This window comes from Piliocolobus tephrosceles, chromosome 2, assembly GCF_002776525.5.
Source record: "Piliocolobus tephrosceles isolate RC106 chromosome 2, ASM277652v3, whole genome shotgun sequence".
In the NCBI taxonomy this organism is placed as follows: domain Eukaryota; kingdom Metazoa; phylum Chordata; class Mammalia; order Primates; family Cercopithecidae; genus Piliocolobus; species Piliocolobus tephrosceles.
The window spans coordinates 39683886-39709148 of NC_045435.1; the positions used below are offsets into that span (position 1 = coordinate 39683886).

General features: G+C 41.7%; 1 protein-coding gene across 1 annotated transcript in view; it reads right to left on the bottom strand.

The window, feature by feature from the left end:
- HACD2 (3-hydroxyacyl-CoA dehydratase 2) overlaps positions 1-24530 on the bottom strand; it is a 94825-nt gene extending 70295 nt beyond the window's left edge. Inside the window, exons 1-3 of the mRNA XM_023214885.3 lie at positions 24218-24530; positions 21543-21660; positions 7022-7040 (exon numbers count right to left, since the gene is read on the bottom strand). Of these exons, the coding sequence (XP_023070653.1) occupies positions 7022-7040; positions 21543-21660; positions 24218-24372 (292 nt within the window). The 5' untranslated portion in view covers positions 24373-24530. The remainder of the gene's footprint in view (positions 1-7021; positions 7041-21542; positions 21661-24217) is intronic.
- Between the last annotated feature and the right edge of the window lie 733 nt (positions 24531-25263).

The window sequence follows — 25263 nt, forward strand, 5'->3', positions numbered from 1 at the left end:
GTCTGTATTTTAGGTAATTATTCCCTTTTGTCTCTTTCTTACAATTTGGTAAAGTTCATTTTTAAAATGTCAGCTAAGTGGAAACAACGCAGTAATGTTTCTGTGCCCAGCCACGCTGCTGAAGGCTGGGCACAGGTGTGAAAGCAGAATTCCAGGTGAGAGAAATCTGGAGGAATTCACCTGTCCCCTCCAAGATGCTCTCCTTCCAGAGTTCTATTCTGTTAAAATTTGGTGGGTTCTGTGTCTGGTTTTAAAAATAAGTGACGGCAGTTTCTTTACAATATTGCATTGTGAATGACTGATAAAAGCTTGGCCCTCTCAAAGTAGCGGGGCAGAGGAGGGAGTGCTACAGTTCAAGGGAGGATTTAGTTAGCTCTAATTAGTGGGCTAGAAAGATTTTTTGGTAGGGAGTGACATGGGTTCCCCCAGCGGCTGCTCTGCTTCCTACCTGGCAACCTTTGTTACCTAATAAAATCAGTCTGGAGCCATACGCTACCAATGAATATTAAGGTGATTGTGATTTTTTTGGAATTCACTTAAGAATTTTTAATAAAGTGTCTTCTGTTTGAGGGAGGAGTGCAAGCTGGCACACACAGCAAATATCTGAAACCACAAATCCAGGATATCCTAAGTGAAAGGTCTTTTGTCCCTGCCTGTTGATGAAATTAAAGTGCTAATAGTAAACTTTAGATACAACTCTCTGGGCTGTGACTGAGCTACAATTTTCTATCAAAAGAAAACTTCTAGAGTTATTTATGTTGGTAGCATAATTTCTGACACGAAAGTTTACTAAATGCAGTGTTATATCTTACCAAGAGTATCTTCAGCTCCACTACCTCCACCTCTAATTCCCATCCATAAAGAGGGGACCCATATTGCAGAATCAGCTGAGAACCATAGCCCCCACGCCTCTTCCACAATCGAATCCTGAAGACAACACAGAAAAGATATAATACTTCCTAATACTTCGTTCAACACAAATCACACCACATGAATAAAAAACCACAACTCTTCTTTGCAGTATTATGGGGGGGGCGGGGAACATATCTCAAGGTGGGTTTTGGTGTCTGTTTATTTTTTGAGATGGGGTCTCACTCTGTCGCCCAGGCTGGAGTGCAGTGGCACGATCTTGGCTTGTTGCAACCTCCGCCTCCCAGGTTCAGGTTATTCTCCCGCCTCAGCCTCCCAAGTAGCCGGGACTATAGGCGCCTGCCACCACATCAGCTAATTTTTGTACTTTTTGTAGAGACGGGGTTTCACCATGTTGGCCAGGCTGGTCTCGAACCTCTGACCTCAGGTGATCTGCCCGCCTCAGCCTCCCAAAGTACTGGGATTACAGGTGTGAGTCACCATGACTGGCCTATTTTTCAAAATTCTCATTTCTAAAAGGAAAAACACTGAATAACTATAAAAGCATTACAAATCTTAGGTTGAGGCCTGCAGCCACAGCATTTGAGAAATCCCATCCTTCTATTATCAATAAAAAACAAACTACTTACTCTGAAAAAGTTGAGGTGTGGAAACTCATTTACAGCTACAAAGGGCTTGACCCCCTCACAGAAATTAGCCCCTCACATGGATTTTAGTTGATTGTTTCTGGAGGCCATATTTGCCAAGTTGCATTGCCACAACCATGAGCAAGATGCAACTCCAACTCATACTAAGAATGAAGAGCCCTGAAGCGCTCACTTGCAAAGAAATAAAAATTTAAGAAAATTAAGAATATGAAAGAGTTACACTTATATACATCTAAATAGTGAACATTAGAGGCACAATAATATTTTAATATTCTATGACATTATGTTGCTTAAGTAATAACAACAGCTACCATCTTATTGGGCAATTTTCCATACAGCCATGTTTCAGACACTGTGCCGAGTGTTCTTCATGCATTTTTCCATTTAATTTTCACAGCAACCTATGAGGTAGGTATTCTTATCCCTTTTACTGATGAAGAATTAAATGAGCACAAAAATTGAGTTACTTCTTGGAATCACACAGCTAGTGAGTTACCCAAGTCTGACTCAGGTCTATACTTTTCATCAACAATATGTAAACTAAAGATATCTCAAGGCTTTAAAATAAGTTTCTGAAAGACTAAGCTGTTGTAATGAAAACTTTCAGAATGCTACAGAAAAATAAACCACCATTCCACAAATAAACTTAAGTGATCTAAGTAAAAATGAAGCACTGCCTTTAGGTTAATGCTAGAAACAGCTTTCTCATTATTGCTCTCTCTAATTCCTTTAAGGAACTGAAATCATTTTGAAATAAGTTTTGGAAATTCCCACTAGAATTTGGTAAGATAATGATCAAATGTTCACCAAACTCCTGCTAGGTACTATGTACTTACTGTTAGGTACTAGGATACAGAGATCAATAAGAAACAGCTCTCGCTCTAAAAAATGTTCAGCAGTACTGGTGGTGATATGGGTGCAGTGCCAGACCACACATAATACAATGTGGAAGGTATAATACCGAGTGAGGTACAAGGCATTACGGAAGAGTGAGGAAGGGTCCCTCCTCTGGCTGTGGGTGGTAGGGAAGTTTACTGGAAGAGATGCACAGAGCCGGCCAGCTGAAGGGGCTGGGCTGCTCATTCCAGGCAGAGAGCAGAGCCTGGGCACAGTGCAGACAAGCATGGAGTGGGCGGCAGGGAGTGGGCACTGGAAAGACTGGAGAGGTGGGCAGGGCCCAGATCATGAAGAAATTTAAGCCAGCAAAAGGTTTTAAGTAGGCAAATGACATGCTCAGAATGGTACTATAACTAAACTCACAAGAGCAGTGTGGAACATGGACTTGGAGCCACATACCCATAGGTTCAACTCCTGGGCTACGGCTTAGTGCTGTGTGACCTTTGGCAAGGCATGATGCATTTCTTTTTTAAATTGACACACACACACACACACACACACACACACTTATGCTGTACAACGTGATGTTATGAAATATGAATATACTGTGGAATGACTAAATCAAGCTAATTAACATATGCATCACCTCACACATTTATTTGTGGTAAGAACAATGACAGGAAACCTTCTAAGCCTCAGTCTCAGCTGGAAAATGGGAAATAAATGAGATAATGAATGTAAAGCACTGGAATACAGTAAGTATTCAAGAAATGGTGGCTTATTATTATTATTATTATTATTGCTATAAGCCCAAAAGTTCAGGAAGATACACGGGAATCCAGATGAGACATACTGAGGTCCCAAGTAGGGATGAAGAAACAAGACAACCTGAAAGACATTTTAGGAAATTGAACTGACAAAACTTGATGACTGCCTGGCCTGGCTACAGGAATGCCAGTGAGAGAGGAGGAGACACCATCGACCAGCTCTCTTCTAGGATGAATGACTGAACGGCTGGTGGCCGGCGGCAGCCCTGACAAACAGAATAGGGAGGCAGAACGAGTCTGGGAGTGTGGGTCATGCTGAGGAGGTGCCTGTGTGCACCCAGGAACAGATGTCCAGGAAATCAGTGGACAGGGCTGGTGTTTGGGATGCAGGTGTGGTTTGGAATTGGAAGTCTACATATCTCATGCCATGAGAAGAGATCACCCCCAGAGGGTATGTTCAGTCAGAAAGGCAATGAGCTAGGACAGAACTCCAGAAACACTCACGATTAAGGGACAAGGAAAGAAAGAAAAGCACCCAAAGAACGAAAAGGACCACAGAGGACAAGGTATACCAGGGGGGCTCAGTACAATGAAGGCTGAAGGAGCAGGATCTCCAGGAGGAGTCATCAGCGGTGCCCCATGTAGCTAAGTCCAAGAACTTCCAACAGTGTACTCAGAATCCAGTAGAAATTGTTGCTGACTTGAGACCAGAGGGTGATTTTTTGCAGAACAAGGGGAACAGATGCTCGACTGCAGGGTTCAGGCATCGATGGGCATGAGGAAGTAGAAAGAGTCTACCATAAATCTGGGAAAAGGGATGGAGAACAGTTATATAGTAGTATAAGGGAAATACAGGGTCATTGGTCAGGTTAAAAGATTTTTAAGACACAGCACTCTGAGCATTTTGTGCACTGAGAAGGAAAAGGCAGATAGCACAGGGTGGTGAGGCAGGAGCGAGAGATGCACAGACAGAACAAGGTCTTTGAGGATGTAAGAAGGATCCTGCCGCTGGGCCCCGGGGATGCAGAGCTTAATTAAACAGAATCTGCCCTCGAGGAGCTCAGAGTCTGAGGGGGAAGCAAACCTGCCAACCCTCTGAGCAGAGTGTGATGTGCATACCAGTCCTCAGGACGCACTATACCAGAGGAACTTAGGGGACGCCCATCTGACTGTGGGTTTCCTGGACCTAAGTCTGAGTACACTCACCTCTCTACTCCCACTGCCCAACAGCATCTGGTATGCACACATGCTAGGCATTCGATAATTTTCTTGGTGTGAATGAAAAAATATACTTGTCAGAAACTGTATTTCCAGGGGTAGAGAAATTTTATAAAGACATAAGGGTACATTTTAAGACAGATAAAGGGATTTGGGTTATTAAAATAAAACTAACATTAACTAAAAATCATAGTACACATGCTCGGTGCTGTACCCTGAATGTCTGTGTGCCTCCGAAACTCCTATGTTGAAACCTAATGCCCAGTGCAATAGTATTAAGTGGTGGGGTCTTCAGGAGGCGATTAGGTTACAAGGGATCTCATGAATGGGGTTATCGCCCTTATAAAAGGCCCAAGGGAGCTCACTTGCTCCTTTCACCACGCAAGGACACAGTAAGAAGCTACTGTCTACGAGGAACAGGCCCTCACCAGACAGGGAATCTGTCAGCACCACCTTGATCTTGGAATTCCCAGCCCCCAGAACTGTGAAAAATAAATGTTTGTTATTTATAAGCTACCCAACTTGTGGTATTTTGTTACAGCAGCCAGAACCGGCTAAGACACTTGGAAAAGATACATCTGAGAGCTTTATACAGAGACAGCTGAAGGTTAAGAGAGTTGAGGAAGAACGAGGCAGGGTTCAGTCATGTGGAGAAGGCCTGAGAGGTTCCAGAACTCTCTCTGGCCAAATACATCCCCCCGTCTGCTAGGTTGTGCTTAAGATTTATTTAACCATTTATGAAAGGAAAAATTTTTCATTTGAAAATTATAAAGGGCTAAAAAGGAAATGTGTGCAAGACTGCACAAAAGTTAAAACCCATTCATCATAAAATGAAATCACGCAGGTGTCAGACTGACCCGTCTCCAAATGAGCTCCCCTATTTACCAACTATACGACCTGGGCCAGTCACTAGTCTTCCTGGGAAAGCAGACCACGGGACAGATAAGCCCCCAAGCCGCTTTCAAATCTACCATTCAAAGGTTCCAAAGCAGCATTTCTTAGCCTTTTGGGAATCACAAACTTCTCAGAGAATCTAATTGAAGCTATGCATTCTCTCCCTACCTGCCCCTCCAAATAAACATAGAAATATACATACAAAATTTTGCACATCATTTGAGGGGGTCCCTGGACGCTCTACCCATAATCTCAGGTAAGAAGTGAGAAACCAGCAGAGGTGCAATTCTTTTAAATTTTTTTTTTTTTTTTTTTTTAATTTTTTAAACAGAGACTCATTCTGTTGCCCAGGCTAAAATGCAATGGTGTGATCATGGATCACTGAAGCCTCAACCTCCTGGGCTCAAGCCATCCTCCCACCTCAGCCTCCTGAGTAGCTGGGACCACAGGCATGCAACACCACACCTGGCTCGTTTTTTATTTTTTGTAGAGATGGGGTCTGCCTGTGTTGCCCAGGCTGGTCTCAAACTTCTGGCCTCAAATGATCCTCCTGCCTCAGCCTCCCAAGGTGCTGGTATTACAGGCATCAGCCACCACACTCAGCCCAAGGTGCAATTCTTTATAATAAGGTTCTTGGCCAGGGGTGGTGACTCATGCCTGTAATCCCAGCACTTTGGGAGGCCAAGGTAGGTGGATCACTTGAGGCCAGGAGTTTAAGACCAGGCTGGCCAACATCGTAAAATCCCATCTCTACTAAAAATACAAAAATTAGCCAGGCATGGTGGTGCACGCCTGTAATCCCAGCTACTTGGGAGGCTGAGCTATGATCGCACCAATGCACTCCAGCCTGGGACCCTGTCCCTAAAACAACAACAAAAAAAGAAGGTAATAGAGCCAGATACCACAGTGACCTCTGCTAGACCCACAGTGGACAGTTTGGTGTTCTCTACCTGTGTGCCCATCTGAACTGTAAGTTTCCCTGAATATAGCAACTACCCACTTTAGTTGTGGATTAAATTGATGGGCCATAACGGTGTAGATTTGCAGTTCTCAAATTTTCAGACCTTCAGTGCTTCTGAGTAAGTATTAACTTCAAATCCTCCCTTTGACAGACGTACCTGGAGTCCACAGCAATCACTATGGGCTTGCTCTATGGGATCTATCAACTTTTACAAAACTGGTTTTTATTCAATTAGAAGGGTCGAGCCACCCCAAACTAGATGTTATGCCTCTATTCCACAGCAAAATTTGATGACTCGCCCCTCCCCACAAAAAGAAAAAGAAAACATACTGTATTCGCTTTTAGTAAAAATCCCCTACATTTGTATAACTCTTTATACTTAGTACTTTTCTAATCCCTCTCACATACATGTAATATTCACCTAGGAGGTGGGCAATACTCCCATTTGAAAGATAAGGAGAGAGAATGATACCATTTAAGTGATAACAGAAAGGACTTTTCAACACAGCCCAGCACCAGAATTCCAGCCACATTTTCATAAACATGCTAATGTTTCTATTACCCTTGCACTGAGAAGGTGGGAGACACCCGTTTTAAATTAACAGAACAAAATAGCCGTGACCTTTAATGAAGTGTTCAGTCGTAACATCTAAATAGTACCTAGGATTTCAGAAACTGAAAGCCACTCTAATTTTAGCAATACCATATATGATGACTAAATCATTTCGTTTTCTCAATATTCAATAGAAATCAATCAAGCCTATCATCTATGACTTTTTAAACAAGCAGAATTCACTGTACATAGTAGGGGGGAAATCCATACTTACCTACAGCACAATGTAAAATCTAGAGGAAAAAAGGGGAAAAAAAGAGGAGAATTAGTAAGAATCAATAGTATTAAAGTTTTCTTTAGTATAAACTGATGTTTCAGTAAGAATAGAGCAGCATCTGCCAGCAGTATTAAATATGAAAAACGAACATTCCATTTTTAAACTTGGTTACAGGCTATTTAACAAAATGTAAATTCTTGCTCAGTTTTGTTTGTTTGTTCATTTTTAGTTTGTGCATCTTTGAAGGATTTTCTGAGGAAGATTTACTCTTCCCACTCAGTGGTTTATCAGACACCAAGGGCTCTTTTAAAATGCACAAACTTGTAAGAGCAATAAGTGTACAGCATCTCCATGTTCCATACGCTATAGAACAGAATGGCCACAGACTCTGGAACACGGGGTAAGAAGAGCCATTGTTGGCTCTTCTTGCCTTGCAGGCCCTTCAATGCAGACATTCATTCTACTAAGTTCCACCCTCAACTCCCATCTTGCCTCATTCAATGATCTCACTGCAGAGGGGCTCCATGGTCCAATCCAATCCTGTCTCCTGGGGATCTGGGCCCTACATGCCAAGCTGCCTCTGGACAGCTCCATCTGGGAGTCACAGCAGAGACTCAAATACAGCCTCAGTGGGAAGCACATGCTTTCCTTCCATCACGCCTATTATGCCTCTTGATAACCAACCTCCCGGTCTTTGGGGTTCAACAGTCCTTCCTTCCCCTCATCCTCAAGTACAACTAGTTTCTAAGTCCTGCTGATGATTCTGGGCTCTGTCTTCTCCATTTTTATTTCCAGTGCCTTGAGTGAGACTGCCATCTCCACTCCATCTCAATGGCCATCGAACTGGCAAATTAGGTCCTTCTAAATCCCCTTCCAACTCATCCTTTATATAGCAGTGTTTTAACTCTGGTGGTGGTGGTGGCAAAAAAGTAATTTGAAGCCACTTATAAAATTGATTTAATGACCAAAGCTTTTCTAGATGATATAACCTAACAGCTATTGTAGGGCATTTCAGAATTTTTACATTTCTCTAGCAGTCTTTATATTGTTTGATCCTAATAATTACCTGGCAGATAGGCAGGACAGAAAATCTTTACTTGCAGACAAGAAAACCAAGGCTCAGAGAAGCCACACAACTTGCCCAGGGCAGTAAATGACGGTCAGGACCAAGAACTTAGGTTTTATTTCTATTGTACCACATTATTTCATTGTGCATTAGTTATGAGACCTACAGAGTCAGAACTTGACAAGACTTAGCTTATCTAAAACATGCCTGAGCCTGATAAGACTCTGTGCTCAAAAACTATTTCACTCAATTTTGGGGGGAGGGAAGTGGGGAGATTGGATTAAAAAACCAAACCAAGCTGCACAATGTTGCTGAACTGCCAGGAGAACAAAATAATTACCACATTGCAAATCTTACAGTCTTTTTCAATAGAAAACACTGTTAAGTAAATACTAAAGTATAAATATGATAAGCTACACCTCCTGCTGCAAAGTTGAGGAAAACTAAAAGATCTAGATCAAAATGAGGAATGAAAAACATTCTTTGAAACAAGAAGACAGATGACAGTGCCTAGACAGAAAACCTGCTCTTTTATTCTGGACACAGGATCTTGTTCTATCACCCAGGCAGAGTGCAGTGGTGCACTTACAGTTCCCTGCAACCTCAACTTCCTCGGACTCAAGCAATCCTCCCACCTCAGCCTCCTGAGTAGCTGGGACTACAGGCAATTGCCACCACGCGTGGCTAATTTTTGTATTTTTTGTATAGACAGGCTTTTGCCATGTTGCCCAGGGTGGTCTTGAACTCCTGGGCTCAAGTGATCCACCAGCCGTGGCCTCCCAAAGTGCTGGGATTACAGGCATGAGCCACTGCACCCGGCCCAGAAAACCTAGTCTATCCATGTATGCAGCAAGACGCCCAGACTGGCTGGGCATGATGGCTCACGCCTACAATCCCAGCACTTTGGTAGGCTGAGTGGGGCGGATGACCTGAGGTCAGGAGTTTGAGACCAGCCTGGCCAACATGGTGAAACCCCATCTTTACTAAAAATACAAAAAATTAGCTGGGCATAGTGGCACATGTCTGTAGTCTCAGCTATTCAGGAGGCTGAGGCAGGAGAATCGCTTGAACCCAGGAGACAGAGGTTGCAGGGAGCTGAGATCGTGCCACTGCACTCCAGCATGGGCGACAGAGCAAGATTCTGTCTCAAAAAAAAAAAAAAGACATCCAGGTTGCTGATTAGCAACAGGACACTGCAGGAGAGGACACACAGCAATGAATGGCTAGCACATCTTCTTTGCATGACAGAGCAGTAGATCTCAGTCCTGATGCACTCTCCCCTTTTTAATCACACATATTTTTATAACACCTCCTCTACCATTCTGAAAAGAAATTCATAGATAAAATGACCTATCTATACAAAATTTTCAAAAGCAAATAAATACAATGTCCCAATTGATATGCAAAGAAGAAAGAAAAAGTAATTTATTTGTCAAAATATGTATTTCAACTTGTAAATGGGGACATAATGATGCAGTCAGATGTACATAGTAAGTTATGATAAATAAGTTTGGATTTAAAAATAAGAGTAACAGAAACCACTGTGGGCAAGTATAGGAAAATAAAACGGCAGAGGTAGAGGTACAGACTCATACTTGGAAAAAAGAGTATTAAGATAACAATAGAAATAAAGAAGTAACCTTACACAAAGTTGGAATAATATGCTAAAGTAAGTAAAAGTCAAAGTAGAGAAATTGAAGGAGTACAATACTATTTCAAATCAGCTAGGTCTTATTTATTTATAAAGTGTCAAAATAATCTAAATAATCTCCTAGGTTATGTCATGGGATAGGGTCGGAAGACAGTATCACAGAAAATCCATCCTTCTGCCTTGAAATCCTATTGAGACATATAATCAGTGTACATATAATCAGTCTGTAAAAAGACCTTGAAAATATATTCTTTAAATGGTGCAATAAGGAACAGAAGAGGAATTAGATGTTAAAAAACTGTAATGCAAGAGGCAATAAAGCCGCTGTGTAACAGAGGATACTTTTAGGACAAAACAGAAGACAAGCTATCCCAAAATAAAATTTACATTTCACAACCTAGATTTCATACCATTACACACAGACACAGGCTGTGTCTATATAATAGACATAATATAATTATTATTTCATAATATGAAATATTAGTCTATATTAAAGAAATCCAATGAAATCCCTGCATTTCATGTGTCTCTAATAAGTTAATAATTGAAGTCTAAACAGGAATCTCAAAACTGATTTTCAATGATTTTCACTACTGTGCTGAAATCCTTTTCAACTAAATATGCAAACTAGAAATGCTGTAATGCTTACAGAACAGAATGTGCAGAGAGAATAAATTACTTAATTATTTTGAGACAATACCTTCATTTCACTTAAGCTTCTTGCTTCATACCAATGATGGTGGTAGGGCAGCATTCTTAAGGCGATCCCCCACAATTACTGTTCCTTGGCTATTCAATCAAACACTAATCTAGGTACTGCCGTGTAAGGACTTTGCAAGCATAATTAAAGTCTCAAGTCAAGTGACTTGAAGATAGAGATATTATGTGGGTGGACCTGACCAACCAGATGAGCCCTTTAAAAGCACTTTCCTCTGGCTGGTGACAGAAGGGGAAGTCAAAGATATTCAAAGAACAAGAGGGATTCAGCAGGACACTCTGGCTTTGAAGCTGCAGGGGGGTCATGTACAAGGCCTGGAGAGCAGCCTCTAGGAGTGAGGAGTGACCTCCTGCTGACAGCTAGCAAGGAAATGCAGACCTCACACCTACAACTAGATTCAGCCAATAACCTGGATGAGCTTGAATGCAGATTCTTCCCCTGGAGCCTCCAGATAAGAAATCATCCAGCCTGGCTGACACCTTGATTTCACTCTTATGAGACCCCCGAGCAAAGAACCCAGTCAAGCCCAGCTTCTGACTTAGAGAACCGTGAGCTAATAGATGAGTGTTGTTTTCAGCCGCTAGATTTGTGGTATTTTTGTTATGCAGCAACAAAAAACTAAGACCACAACCTTCTTCTAACTTAATAAGCTTTTTAATTTCTCCTGAAGATTTTTCAGTATTAATATGTACTAAAAAATTGTCCATTTATATTTGTAGAGGGGTTGGCCTGGGGAGGTATGTAGAAGCCAAGGAGGATGCAGAACAAATCTTCTTGAAGTTGGACTGTCTCACATATCATAGGACATCTAGCCAGTAGTATCTCCAGTCATTGTGGCAACTGAAATACCCTCACAGTTTTCCAAAATGCACCCTGAAGTGGTGAAGTGAAGTGCTGGCACTGCTTTGTTGAGGTCCACTAAGAATCACTGGACAAGAATAAGCACATTTCATCAAAAAAAATTTTAAGATGACCTGCCATATTCAAAATCTCCCTTGAAAATACATGTTGGACCAGCCACAGTGGCTCGTGCCTGTAATCTCAACACTTTGGGAGGCCAAAGCAGGAGGATCACTTGAGGTCAGGAGTTCAAGATCAGCCTGTGCAACATAGTGAGACCCCATTTCTACAAAAAATATTTAAAACTAGCTAGGCATGGTGGCATGTGCCTGTAGTCCTAGCTATTTGGAAGGCTGAGGCAGGAGGATCGCTTGAGCCCAAGAGGTTGAGGCTGAGGCTGCAATGAGCTACAATCATGCCACTACACTCCATCCTGGGCAACGGAGCAAGACCCTGTCTCAAAAAAAGAAAAGAAAACATGCACCATAAACTCCTCTCTCCTCTTGCGTCCTTTCCATTTCCATTGGCAATAAACTGATTTTAGTTTTAAAATTTAACCTCAATGTCAAAATGCCATTTGCACAATAGGTTACTTGGAAACATCTTTTCAAAGTTTCTAAAATTTGAACTAGGGGAATTATTTTTGTAGGTTACCAACAATTCTGTTCAATTTCATTTTTAATCCAAGGTAAAACAATAACAACAAAGCCCCCAAAAGTTTAACAAGTCTCAAAAGGAATAGAAACCCAAGCAGCTTTCAAGACCTCAGCTGCAGTCCACAGACTTAATGTGATTCAGCTATAGTGATTCCCCATCTCTGTCTTTCAATTCAAAATTCCAAATTCTTGGGAGGAAAAAAAAAAACCTGACTAGCCCACTTTGGGTCAGTTATGCACCCCTGGATCAGCCAGCTATGGCCTAACATGCAGAGTCAGGGAATAGAGATGTAGCTGCTAAGGGTCCAGCCTTGAGAACCAGACAAATTCCAGAGAGGGCACGCTGAGCTGGGCAGCTCCACAGACATGTCCACTACACTCGTTTTATTTACTGCGCAGAAGTCCATAATCAATTTGAGTTACATTTACCTGTATTTGATTTGTTTTAGGAATTATCGTATTCTACACATATATGATTTCATTCTTGCTTAAAACTTACCAATAATAATAATAAATAGTCTTCAAGGATAGACACCAAAATGTTAATAGTGGTTATCTTTAGATTATGACTGCTATGCATTTTCTTCTGCATCTGAGTTTTTTCTACAATGAATATATATTACTTATTACTGACGGAAAACTCACTTTTCGCCTCTCTTCTGGTTTCTATGAGGATGGATTTCTACCACATAGTACTGGTCTCCTTTAATTACCTTACCTCTGGAAAGGATGACTCATTTGAGGGTAAATCTGGGAAGAATAAATGGGGTGTGCTCAATACAGCTCCACCCGAGAGGTTCCACAGAGAACTTAAGTTCTCATGGTTTCTTCTAAGACAGCCTGCCTGCTGCTGCTCAGGACAGGGTGAGTGGTGAGTCTAACTGTCGAGTTCAGTTAGCAAACCCATTTGACTGGCACACTAAAGCATGTCCTCAGCCTTTATCACTAATAAAGGTGATTTTTAGGATCCTTATGTACCTCCTTTGAGTTATTGCTCAATGTTCAGAACATAAATAAGCAAAGGGGTGTTGGTTATTCATTGGGCTCCCTCAGACTCCAAACATGTTTTCAAAATCCTTTTACATCCAACTTTTGAGGAAATAGGTAAAAAGATTCCTCAATTACCATTATTTTTCCTTTGTCACTTAATTTCACTTTTCTTGCTATCTCCAGCCCTATAATTTACTAATTCATTATGTGCTTAATTTTCATATTCTGATAGTGAAATGTTGAAGTCTCACAGAACTTAAAAGTGGGGAAAAATGTAAGGTCATCTAATCCAGTGTATTCACTGCACATAATGAATTGAGGGCGAGAGAGGTTAAGATCAAGGTCACAGGGCTAATTAATGGCAAAACCAAGTCTTCATACCCGAATTTCTTGTCTCTAGTGTTTTTACATATGCTGTGGCATCTCTTAAGAACAATTCTATTTCTTAACTTCTATAGCATTTCTGCCAGCTTTTTACATATTTTGTTTCTCTGTTCAGATAATCATTCATTCATGATATGATTTCACCAACATGTGTCTCCCATGTTCTTGCTACTGACAAATTGTGAACTAAGGTTCTTTTCAGCTTCTGCTCTGAAATCAACTTTATCTTATGCTGTAACTGGGTAGTCCTGCTTTTCTTGACACTCGGTCATGGCAAGCTGGTTTGTCCCTTAGTAAACTTAAAAGTTAGCCTCATAAGCAACAGATTGTTAAACTTTAGTTTTTAACCAGTAACCATCATTTCATCTTTTTATCTTGATAAATTTAATCAGTCCATGTGCATAAACATAAAAAATGATGCATGTTTGCTATACTCTATTATGCTATAGGTTTATTATTATTCTGTCATTAAAAAAATTAACAGGATTTGTAGATGTAAAACTCTATTTCTCCTAAAATCAAAAAATAAACTAAGCTGCTTATTGTTTTCCTTTTTCAAAAAACTTCAAAATCTTATTTTCCTCATTCATCTTGTTTTCAATTACATATAATATAGAATTTTATTTTTAAAAATTATACGTTTCATGTAAGTGATAAATACATACTGAAGTATATTAAAAGTGGTAATCTTTTACTCCCCCCCCGCCCCAAAATACCACGCCCCTCCAGAGGTAAGCTCTAAGTAACACTTTGATATATACCCTTCCATGCCTTTTTCAGTATCTGCAATTGTCCCTATTGATTTTCCTAATCTGAAAACATCAGCATATAACTATTCTTGTTATTATCGATTTAAAAATTTATAAACTCTGGAGTGATACAAAATGTACACTGTTATGTTTGTCCTCCTTCCCACTTCATTCTATCCTGGTAAAATCTGAAATATCTTATGGGATTCCACGTGATCACACTGCAATCTGTACTGTGGTCTAAAGGCTTATGCTGTGCAGTGGCCACTAGCCATATGTGCCTATTTAAACTTAAAAAAAGAGTAAAGAATTTTCATTTTTATTTTTTTGTAAAACAGGGTCTTTCTCTGTCCCCTAGACTGGAGTGCGGTACAGTGACCGTAACTTACTTCAGCCTGAAACTCCTGGGCTCAAGCGATTCTCCTGTCTTAGCCTCCCGAGTAGCTAGGACTAATGTGCGCCACTGTATCTGGCTAATTTTTGAAATTTTTTGCAGAGATGAGGTCTTGCTATATTGCCCAAGCTGGTCTTGAACTCTTGGCCTGAAGCAATCCTCCCACCTTGGCCTTCCAAAGTGCTGGGACTACAGGTGTCAGCCACCACTCCCGACCAAAAGTAAATAAAATTTAAAACTCAGTTTCTCAGACCTACTAGCCACATTTTAAGTGACTAGTGGCTACTGTTTTGGACAGCGTTCCAACATTATCACTGCAGAAAGTCCTATTTGACAGTGCTAGTTTGAAAACTTGGTTAATTTCATTTATTTATATAACAGTTATTCTTTGATAACAGCTAACTACTCTGATTAAAGTTAAATACTCGGCCGGGCGTGGTGGCTCAAGCCTGTAATCCCAGCACTTTGGGAGGCCGAGACGGGTGGATCACGAGGTCAGGAGATCGAGACCATCCTGGCTAACACGGTGAAACCCCGTCTCTACTAAAAATACAAAAAACTAGCCGGGCAGGTGGCGGGCGCCTGTAGTCCCAGCTACTCGGGAGGCTGAGGCAGGAGAATGGCGTAAACCCGGGAGGCGGAGCTTGCAGTGAGCTGAGATCCGGCCACTGCACTCCAGCCCGGGCGACAGAGCGAGACTCCATCTCAAAAAAAAAAAAAAAGTTAAATACTCTTTGATAAGGTGCTTTCAAAGTTCCATTAGTTTTTCTAAGTGTTTTCAAAACGTTTCCAACTGTAGGAAATTGCATGGTCTGTTATCCAGGAACCCAACGTTTCCTACTAGCTTCACAGGGATTTTTTCTTCTTTCAGGTTTAAGGTCCCAAGTTGTTTTTAACTATTACATTTTAAAATCTGCTCTTTTATGCTGGAAATTGTTTAAGTACTCAGGAAGGGAAGAAATTTTTTTGTTGTGGAACACCACAAACTCTCACTAACCATAGTGAGGTGGTCTTTCAGTTCAACAAAGTTTTCTGTAACCTTTCTCCCTGGTTATTTACAAGCTGTATATTCCAACCTTTTCTACTTCTTCTGGTAGTCTTACTTTTTGAAAGCTTATACACCTTTATCAGGTTTTCTAGATACACTGGTTCTATACATATTGTTTTTATGTTATAATGTTTTGTAATGTTTCTTTTACATGGTGAACTGTGAAAATTTCCCTATGACTTCTGTTCTGCAATTGATTTTATATGAGAATGCCATTGGAAACTCCTGCCTTTTTTGAATCTTCAGTATCACCTATTCCTTGCACTGTGGCTCCTTCCTGCCCTACATTGCCACCACTGATATTTTTAGTTTTTTTTTTTTTTTTTTTTTTAATTTCAGCACATTCCTTTCTACAGATGTTAGCTATTGCACCTCTTGAATACCACATCAATTTGCTTCTATTTGCTTGAGTCACCAAGCAGTGAGGTCTGTGTGGGTGGGTTCCTGTTTCCTTCCGGCTCCCTATTCCCTTCTAATGTTGTGACACTTATTAATTTTAATCAAGTTAGCGTTTTCCTCTGGTTTTCACACTGTTTGAGAAGTTGCTTTTCTGGGATTTGTTGTCATTCCTATTTGTGTTAGATATCTCCACTATGACTTGCTCTTGCTAGCTTTTCAAAAGCCTCTTTTAGAGATGTCTCTCCTCCAAATGGGTCCAGAATAAAAGGAGCCTAACATATGCATGTAGCTTGCTTTTCAGAAGTTCCTTTTTGAGATTATTACTGGGAAATCAGAATGTTTCCACAAGAAGGAAAAATACAACAGACAATGGTTATGTCCTCAAACCAATTTACAAAAGCAGTCTGAAGCGCAACACCTACATGGCAAAAATCAGTTAGTGTTTGAGCCATAAAGAAAGAAAAACTGTCAGGGAGATAAGAAGGGATCTTTCTTCTTAAGGACACTGCAAGTTCCTAAGACTCTGATATATTTTAGAGAAATACCCCAAATCAGTTTCCTATTCCTTAAAGGATCTGAAGAGCATTGTGAGGTGAGGTCTGAAGAGTGAGACTGGAACACACAGATGGGGCTCAGAAAGTGGTGGTGGGGTTAAAAGACTAATAAAAGCTGTCTGCTGTCTCTCACCACTTCTCCAGACCCTCTCCTAGATCAATTCTAAGACACGATCAGAAATGAGATTGGGTTGTTAATTCATTTTTGTAGATAAGGGGTTTTAAGTAGAAGAAAGATCTGTAAGAGAATGGGAAGGAAAGGGAGTTCCTGTGGTCCATCAGGCAGTCTCAGATGCACAATGGTAGGTAAATGACATATACAGCAATGTAAATATGTTGAAGATAGTCTGTATCAATCTCAACCGTTAACCTCTTTGCAGAGCAATCTTTAACCCATTTGAAATCTCACTGTCAATCACAGAGGTATATCCAATCATGAGTATTTGAAAGTGTCTTTGCTATAATTACAGTTTTATGTTAATCAAAGATATTGAGAAATCCAAATTCTCTCAGACACAATTTTAAACTGCCATAACTGCATCAATCTACTAATTTTTAATCTAACTATACTTGACAAATACGCAAAGATAACATCTGCCTTATCAATGAATATCACGGACTCCAAAAAATGAATAAAGTAGAAAACATCCACAGCTCATTACAGAGGAACTTGTTTTTTAAAAACCGACATATAATTCACATGCCACAAAATTCACAATTTTAAACTGTACAATCCAGTGGTTTTTAATATGGTCACAGAGTTGTGCACCCACCACCACTATTTCAAGAACAATATCATCACCTTAAAAGAAATCCTGTATCATTAGCAGTCACTCCCCATTCTCTCCTCCCACATCCCCTAATAATTCCTCTACTTTCTGTCGCTATGGATTTGCCTTTCTGGATATTTCATATAAATGATATCATACTATTTGTGACTTTTTGTATCTGCCTCCTTTCACATGCATTTTTTTCAAGATTTATCCAGGCATAACATATATCAGTAATTCATTTGCTTTTATTAATTTTATGAATGTTTATATCCATAGACCACATTTTATCCATGAGTAGCATTTTATTTATATATACTCTTTTTTTTGGAAATGGGGTCTTGCTCTGTTACCCAGGCTGGAGTGCAGTGGCACGATCATGGCTCACTGTAGCCTCGAACTCCTGGGCACAAGTGATCCTCCGGCCTCAGTCTTCTGATTAGCTGGGACTACAGGCGTATGCTACCATGCCTGGCTAATTTTTTAATTTTTTGTAGAGATGGGATCTCGCTATGTTTCCCAGGTTGGTCTTGAATTCCTGGCCTCAAGCGGTCCCCCCATGTCAGCCTCCCAAAGTGCTGGGATTACAGATGTGAGCCATGGCACTCAGCCAGGCTTCCTTTTGTACCTCACTACTACATGCTCCTTTGTACTTGCTTGGTAAATGTTTTTATAGCTTTTAAAAAGCAAAGTGTTATTATTTTCCTAAGAAGATTTGAAATTGGAGAACAAGTAATTTCGATTTCCTTTTTAAGTAAACTCCCACAGAACCTAATAAAGAACAACATTTAGCATAAAGAGATATAAATGAGTAGCTGCCTTCCCTGGATTCATTTTCTCCTCCTGTAAACAGGATATACTGTCAACACTAATAATTCCCATCGGGATAACTTATGTGTAATTAAACAATATCATACACATCTAATTATTACACAGCATAGATGGGGTAGGCAATGAAAAGCTCCTCAACCACAGAAACTGTTGTTTCAGCAAGCCTGCTCTAACGCCCAATCCAAGGGATTACTTCCATCACTGACCTTTGCAATGTTAATTGCCTGCATGTTCCTGGGAGTCGTCACTTCCTTATGCAGACTTTTTCCCAAAATCAAATCCAGGATTTGTCACTTAATTGGTTCTTAGCGGGGATAACAGAGATAAAACCAAAAATCCAAGATCTTTTCCTAAATCCCTATTAAAAATTCTATAAGGATAAACAGGCTAATCCTTCAAAGCCTAAGACTTGGTTCCTGGGTGGATTTTAAAGTATGACACTGTTTAATGTCCCTACCTTCCCTAAGATATACTTAAATTTTAAATATTATACTTCTAACATTACCAAGTGTTTTTTTGCTGTTGTTGTTTTTTTTGTTTTTTTTTTTTGAGACAAGGTCTCACTCTGTCATCCAGGCTGGATTGTAGTGATGCAACCATAGTTCGCTGCAGCCTCAAACTCCTGGGCTCAAGCTCAAGCCTCCCATTTCAGCCTCCCAAGTAGCTGGGACTACAGGTACCCACCACCCAGCCCAGCTAAAAAAAAAAAAATTTTTTTTGTAGAGACGAGGTCTTGCTATGTTGCCCAAGTTGGTCTCGAACTCTTGCCCTCAAGTGATCCTGCTGCCTTGGCCTCCCAAAGCTCTGGGACTGCTGGGATGATAAGTATAAGCCACTGTGCTCAGCCCTAATATTATGATGTCTTAAAGAGATAGAAACCCCTTTAAATTATTGAAGTATTCCAAATGGGGACAACCCCCTACTATATCAAGTACTGGGAGTCTGATGGTCTTGACTCAAAATTTGCTTCTCTGTAGCTTGAGGGAACTGTACTGGCCAAGGCTCTGAGATAGAAAGTACCACTTATTTACTAGTGTCCCCTTCCAAAAAAAGTTCAAGCCTCTAAGTTTAAAAAATGGTTCACATTAGGATTTGTTAAAATTTCCTCAGACTCAAATGGTTAGGGTAGTAAGGGACTTTAGAAATCTACTTTAACCTAATTATTTTACAAATGAAAAGGAGGTAGATAAGAGAGAAAAGACTCGCCCAAATCTCTAGAATCAGTTGGAAAAACTATTATACTTAAAATAAAAAAGGTACTCAGGCTTCCAGCTGGAAGCTCATTTCATCATACCACCTACTTAAAATGTCTAAGTATGGACACTATTGAAATTCCTCTGTGTTGCAGTGAGCTGAGATCCCACCACTGCACTCCTGCCTGGGCAACAGAGTAAGGCCCTGTCTCGAAGAAAAAAAAAAGAAAAGAAAAGAAAGAAAAAAAGAAACTCCTCTGCCTTCTAAGAGAAAAAAACAAAAGCAAAATGGATAACTTTCTGATTTAGAAAGTGAGAGTGGATCCCACCTGGGTGACACAGCCAAACCTCGTCTCTACCAAAAATATACAAATGAGCCAGGCACAGTGGTGCATGCCTGTGGTCCCAGCTACTTGGAAGGATAAGGTGGGAGGCTGGCTGGGGCCTGGGAAGTCGAGGTTTCAGTGAGCAGTGATCACACCACTGCACTTCAGCCTGGGTGACAGAGTGACCCTCTCTCAAAAAAAATAAGTAAATAAAGTGAGAGTGGGCTGGGTGCAGCGGTTCACGCCTGTAATCCCAGTGCTTTGGGAGGCTGAGATGGGAAGACTGCTTGAGCCGAGGAGTTTGAAACCAGCCTGGAAAACACCGGGAGACTCTGTCTCTACAAAGTTTTAAAAATTAGCCATGTATGGTGATGCACGCCTGTGGGCCCAGCTACTCTGGAAGCTGAGGTGGGAGGACTGCTTGATCCCAGGAGTTCAAGGCTGCAGTGAGCCATGGCCATGACTGCACCACTGCACTCCAGCCTGAGGGACAGAGCAAGACCTTGTCTCAAGAAAACAAAAAAATGAGAATGAAAGGTAGAGGTATCACATTTCATTTCATGAGATAAACGATTTTTTCTTTTTTTCTTTTTGAGACAGAGTCTGGTTCTGTCGCCTAGGCTGGAGTACAAGTGGCGTGATCTCGGCTCACTGCAACCTTTGTCTCCCCGTTCAAGCGATTCTCCTGCCTCAGAATCCCCAGTAGCTGGGACTACATGCGTGTGCCACCATACCCTGCTAAGTTTTGTATTTTTAGTAGAGACGGGGTTTCACCATGTTAGCCAGGATGGTCAATCTCCTGACCTCGTGATCCGACTGCCTCGGCCTCCCAAAGTGCTGGGATTACAGGCGTGAGCCACCATGCCCAGCGAGATAAATGACTTTTTCTTAAGTATCATTCAATAGTTCAGGTTTTAAAAGTTGCCAGTAAAGTATAAATGTCAAGATGGTCTTGCCTGGAGGTTAAGCAAAATGAACCAGATCTTCCCTGCAATCTGAAGGTTTTTCACCATAATGAACTATGGCGGCTATTGATTTTGTGTGCCCAAAGCTATCCCCATCCCTCTTTTCCATAAACAAAGTCTATAGTCCCTTGGACAGAAGAATGGGCATGTGTCCTAAGATTGGCTGATCACGCACCTCACATCACTGGCACAGTCTAAGTAGGGCCAACCAGAATCCTCCCTGGGAACTGTGTGACACAAATGCTGAGAAAAATAAACACCCTCCCTGTTTCCCACCATGTGGAGAGCCCAAGACCAGCATTCAAAGAGAAACAGACAAGCAGAGATGAGAGAAAGCAAGAGAATCTGGCAGCGTCAACTCCTTGGTTCTCATTCCTGAGCTAGTTTCTTTGTAAATTAATCCTGTATCTGTATCAACTACAGAGGCCAGAAAATTCCTTTTTTGCTTAAAAGTTTGAATTGGGTTTTTATCCCTTGCAATTCCAAAATGCTAATCTATACTTACCCCAAGAGAGAGGGCTGGATATACATTGCCCTTAATGCAGGGAAATCAATACATTTTTGTTAAATTTTAAAAATTTGGATGCCTTTAGACAGGCTCGCTATTATGTCTTCTATCTATCACTCCCAATATCCTACACCCACCAACTTCACTATTTCTATTACATAAACCCTGAAAGCATCTGATTTTGCCAGTGCTTCCTCAGGATGTCCCTAGAATTTTTTAAAATCCTAATACAAGCTTGTTTCAGTTGATTTTCCAAAGTCGAATATAAAATATATTCAAGGTAATATAAGTTAAATGAGATTTTACCCAATCTAGAACATCAAAAAGCCTAGGTATCAACACTTTAGTACGTGAGGAGGCAAAATTTCAAAATTTAACACGAATCCAATGGAGGTATGCTACTTCAATATAATTTAGTTGTATGTTTTTCTTTATATCAATGGAAATCAGTAACAACAATAAATCTCAGGACCTACCTCCAATAAGGCTCCAGTTTGAAAGAATTTCAAAGGCTTTTCAATTGAATAATAAAGGCTATGGTAGCTACCCTTAGCCAGGTATGCTCGGACCAGACCAACCGCTATAACCAGCCACCTAGTAAAAGAGAAAAGAGCAATCAGGAAAAAATAAAAATAAAAAAAGTAGGATTTAGGTTAATAGACAGCTGTGGCAATAAAAGACAGTGCTAAAGGTGACCTCAAGCATCAGTAATCTGGATTTATGGACAATAGCTCTCAAATGCCAAGCTGTAATGCACTGAAATGTTGCAACACCAATAGCACCTTACCAAGAGGGCTCAGTGAAAGCACAGTGGCACCTCACCCATCTGGAGCTCATTTTTTTTGGCAACTTTGCTATTGAGAACAAGGCCAAAAGGAAAGGAATAAGCTAAAATGGTCCTTGTGCCACTAAATTAGGTGCCAAGAAAATCTAAGACGAGAAAAAAACAGTTAAAGGAAAATTTTAAACAGCCTGTGCAGTTAAAGGGTTTTTAATAATTACAGGGTAGAAAGAAGATCCTTTAAACTATTTTTATAATTTTCTCACTGGAACAATTACCCATACCTTAAAATCTATCCTTTTAAAATTAAGAATAAAGGGCTCTTGTCAAAAAAAAAAAAAAAAAAAAGTTTTTTAGCCAAATTTCCCCAAATCAACTCAGAAATGAAAGCCAGATCAATACAAATCACAAAACAGGAAAGCACTTAAGCATACAGCCGTGAATGTTATATTTTTGTTCCACTGTCCTCAAAAAATAAACATAATGTTTTGTTAAGTTCCATAATAAAACAAATGGACCTTTTTGTTAAGGTATGTCTCCTGGAAGGATTTAGATCGATGTATACCTAGGTATCAACTAGGCAATGGGGTATGTGTGGTCTATGCTATTTCCAAAAACTATCATATAAGGACATCAAATAAGAGTTTGTAAAAGAAGAAATTATTTAATGGTGTAACTGGTATAACCATTAACAGCCTTTAAAAAAAAGCTTACTTTGCTCTCACAATCCCAATTATTTTCCTGGTTTAAGACACCACTCCTTACCCTCCACCCCATTCTCTATGTTCATTGCTCAGGAATAGACTTCTTTCTTCTTACCAATGTACGTTAAAATCCCTCTCCAGTCCAATGCCCTCACCAGCCCTTGCTAAGACAACAAGAATTACATATATAAATATTAATACACACAGAGAGATTCCTGGATGTTCTTTTAAAAATCAATCTATGTGACCACTGATGTGATATAAAGCTTGTATCTGTACTAGTTCTTCATTGACCTGTGAGTCAAGAGAAATGATTTCTAGATCCGGAACTTCTACTAACAAGTTCTATGATCTCATGCAAGGCACAACTTCTCTGAGCCTAGGTTTCAACACCTACCATTTCTAATACTAGCAATACATATATGATCCTCCCACGATATATTTTCTTTTTTTGAAAAAAAAAAGCAAGGTGCTGAATTGTAAAAATATTAATATATTGGCATTTGTCTTATTTTAAAAATGGGTAGGGGGATGTATAAACATATTTGCTTGCATCAGCATCTTAAGGATACACAAAATTAACTGCCTCGAGGGAGGGGATCTGGGTAGAAGGGAAAGGTAGGAGGAAAGATTTTCACTGTATTCCCTTATGTTTTGCATTTTGAACCCTGCCAATGTATCACCCACTTTAAAACTAAATAAAAACGGATATTCACTATACAATTCTTTCAACTCTTCTGTATGTTTGAAATTTTTCATATTATGTTAGGACTTCTTTAAAAATTACAAATGAAGATAACTTAAAAATATATAACTGTCTGATCCTGTGACCCTCCTCACCAAAATGACGAGATAAAGAATTGCAGAGCTTAAGGAACCTTCATTACCCAGCCCAACCCTTCAGTTTTACAGATGAAAAAACGGAGGCTAGAGAAATAAGATGATTTATCCAAAGTCAAACAGCTAGTTAGTGGCAGAGCTTGAACTAAAAACCCGCCGGGATAAGGGATGGACTGAAATGAGGGAGACAGAAGATGGATAAAACCGTTTCGAGGGTCTATTCTCCCCCTCCCCGGTAACTCTGCCTTCTACTCCCCAGCTTCTTCTCCACCCCAACCCATCCTGAAAGTCTGAACTCATCTAAAGCTCAGCTCTGCTTATGTCGCTGGCCAAAAACTTTGAACGCTTTCCCAATACCTTTCGGATTAAAGCGCAGCCCAGATTTTGAAAACAGCCGCCCAAATGAATGGTCACCCTGCAGCCACAGCTCCTCCACTACCTAGGCTGGCGCCGTTCACCATCCGAGCCTGGTCGCCCGGGATGGGCTTCGCGAGGCAGGTCATCCGGCCGCCGTCCCGGGCCCCGCACCTGTGGCCAGCCCCACCTTTTCTCCCGCGGCCCTCGCGAGCCAGCGCCCGGCAGCCGTCCCCGCGCCCCAGTGCCTGGGAACTTGGCTCGACCCCCAGCGCAGGAGGGAGCTCGCGGGCAGCCACCGGGGCCGATTCAGCGCTCGGCCGCCCTCAGCGCCCAGGTGCCCGGTCCCGGCCACTGCCCGCCCGGGACGCACTGCCTGAGGTGGGCCGCGCCGCTGGCCGCAGCGCTCCCTCCCCGACCGCGCTGGCTCGCTGGCTCCCCGCCTCCCCGCCTCCCCGAGCCCCAACCTCACCCGGCTGTCATCACCACATTGTAGATAACCAGGTACGCCGTGGCCAGGGGCCCTGGGCCCTTCTTCTTCCGCGTGCCGCTGGCGTCCCCGGCCCCGGCCCTGCCACCGCCGCCCCCATTCCCCTTCGCCGCTGCAGTCGCCGCCGCTGCCGCCATGTCAAGTGCCCGAAGCCCGCTCTCGCAGCGCTAGCGGCTCCGGCCGGACTATACGAGGCGAGGGGGCGGAGGGAGGGACGAGAGGGAGGCGGGGCCAGGGCCGCGGGGCGGAGCCGGGACAGGGTCCACGGCAGCCGCCATCTTGGCTGAGGGCAAAGACGCTCCTGGCGCTTCCGTCCCTCGGCTTGCCTCAATTGCCACTGCCATTTTGGATCAGGGTAATTCCCGCCTCTTGCGCGCTCCCGGTTACAACCTCGGCGCCATCTTGGATTAGTTCAGTGTGACCATCCTCGCCAGGCCCGCTGCCTCTGCCAGCTGCATGTTGCGTCGTCTCTCGCTCTTCGCCCTCCTGTAATCACCGCCTCCACGTTGAATCAAAACAATTGTGCTTTCGTTCTCCCTTCTTCAATGGCCCTATCTTCACACCTAAACACTATCGCTCCGGCATCCTGCCATTTTGAATCAGGGCGGTTGACGGTGGATTCACTTCCCATCAGCCCTTGAGGCGGCATGGACCAGCCCTTTGCTAGGTGCGCTTTACTTCCAACCAGTAGCCGGGTTGGAGATTCCACTTCCGAAGTTTTCTTTCTGGCTTTTGATTTTACATTCCTAGTACAATGGAGAAGCCCAGGAGGCCTAGAATCCAGTGTCGTCCGTGAGGTTTGGGCAGGTGTTCAAGTGCATCTTCCAGCCTGAGACCACATGGACTCGCTCATCGTGAGGGCGAGAGGAGGATAAGCCCATTGGGCCGTCGGCTGAGAGTGAGGTGCGGGGTAAGGGAGTTGATTTATAGCTATAGTGACTAAAAATAAAAGGATGTTGGCTTAGGTGGAAAACCTGTCTGCTTTGGGAAGCTGGAGCAGCTTGTGGGCACTGCTTCAACCAGCTGAC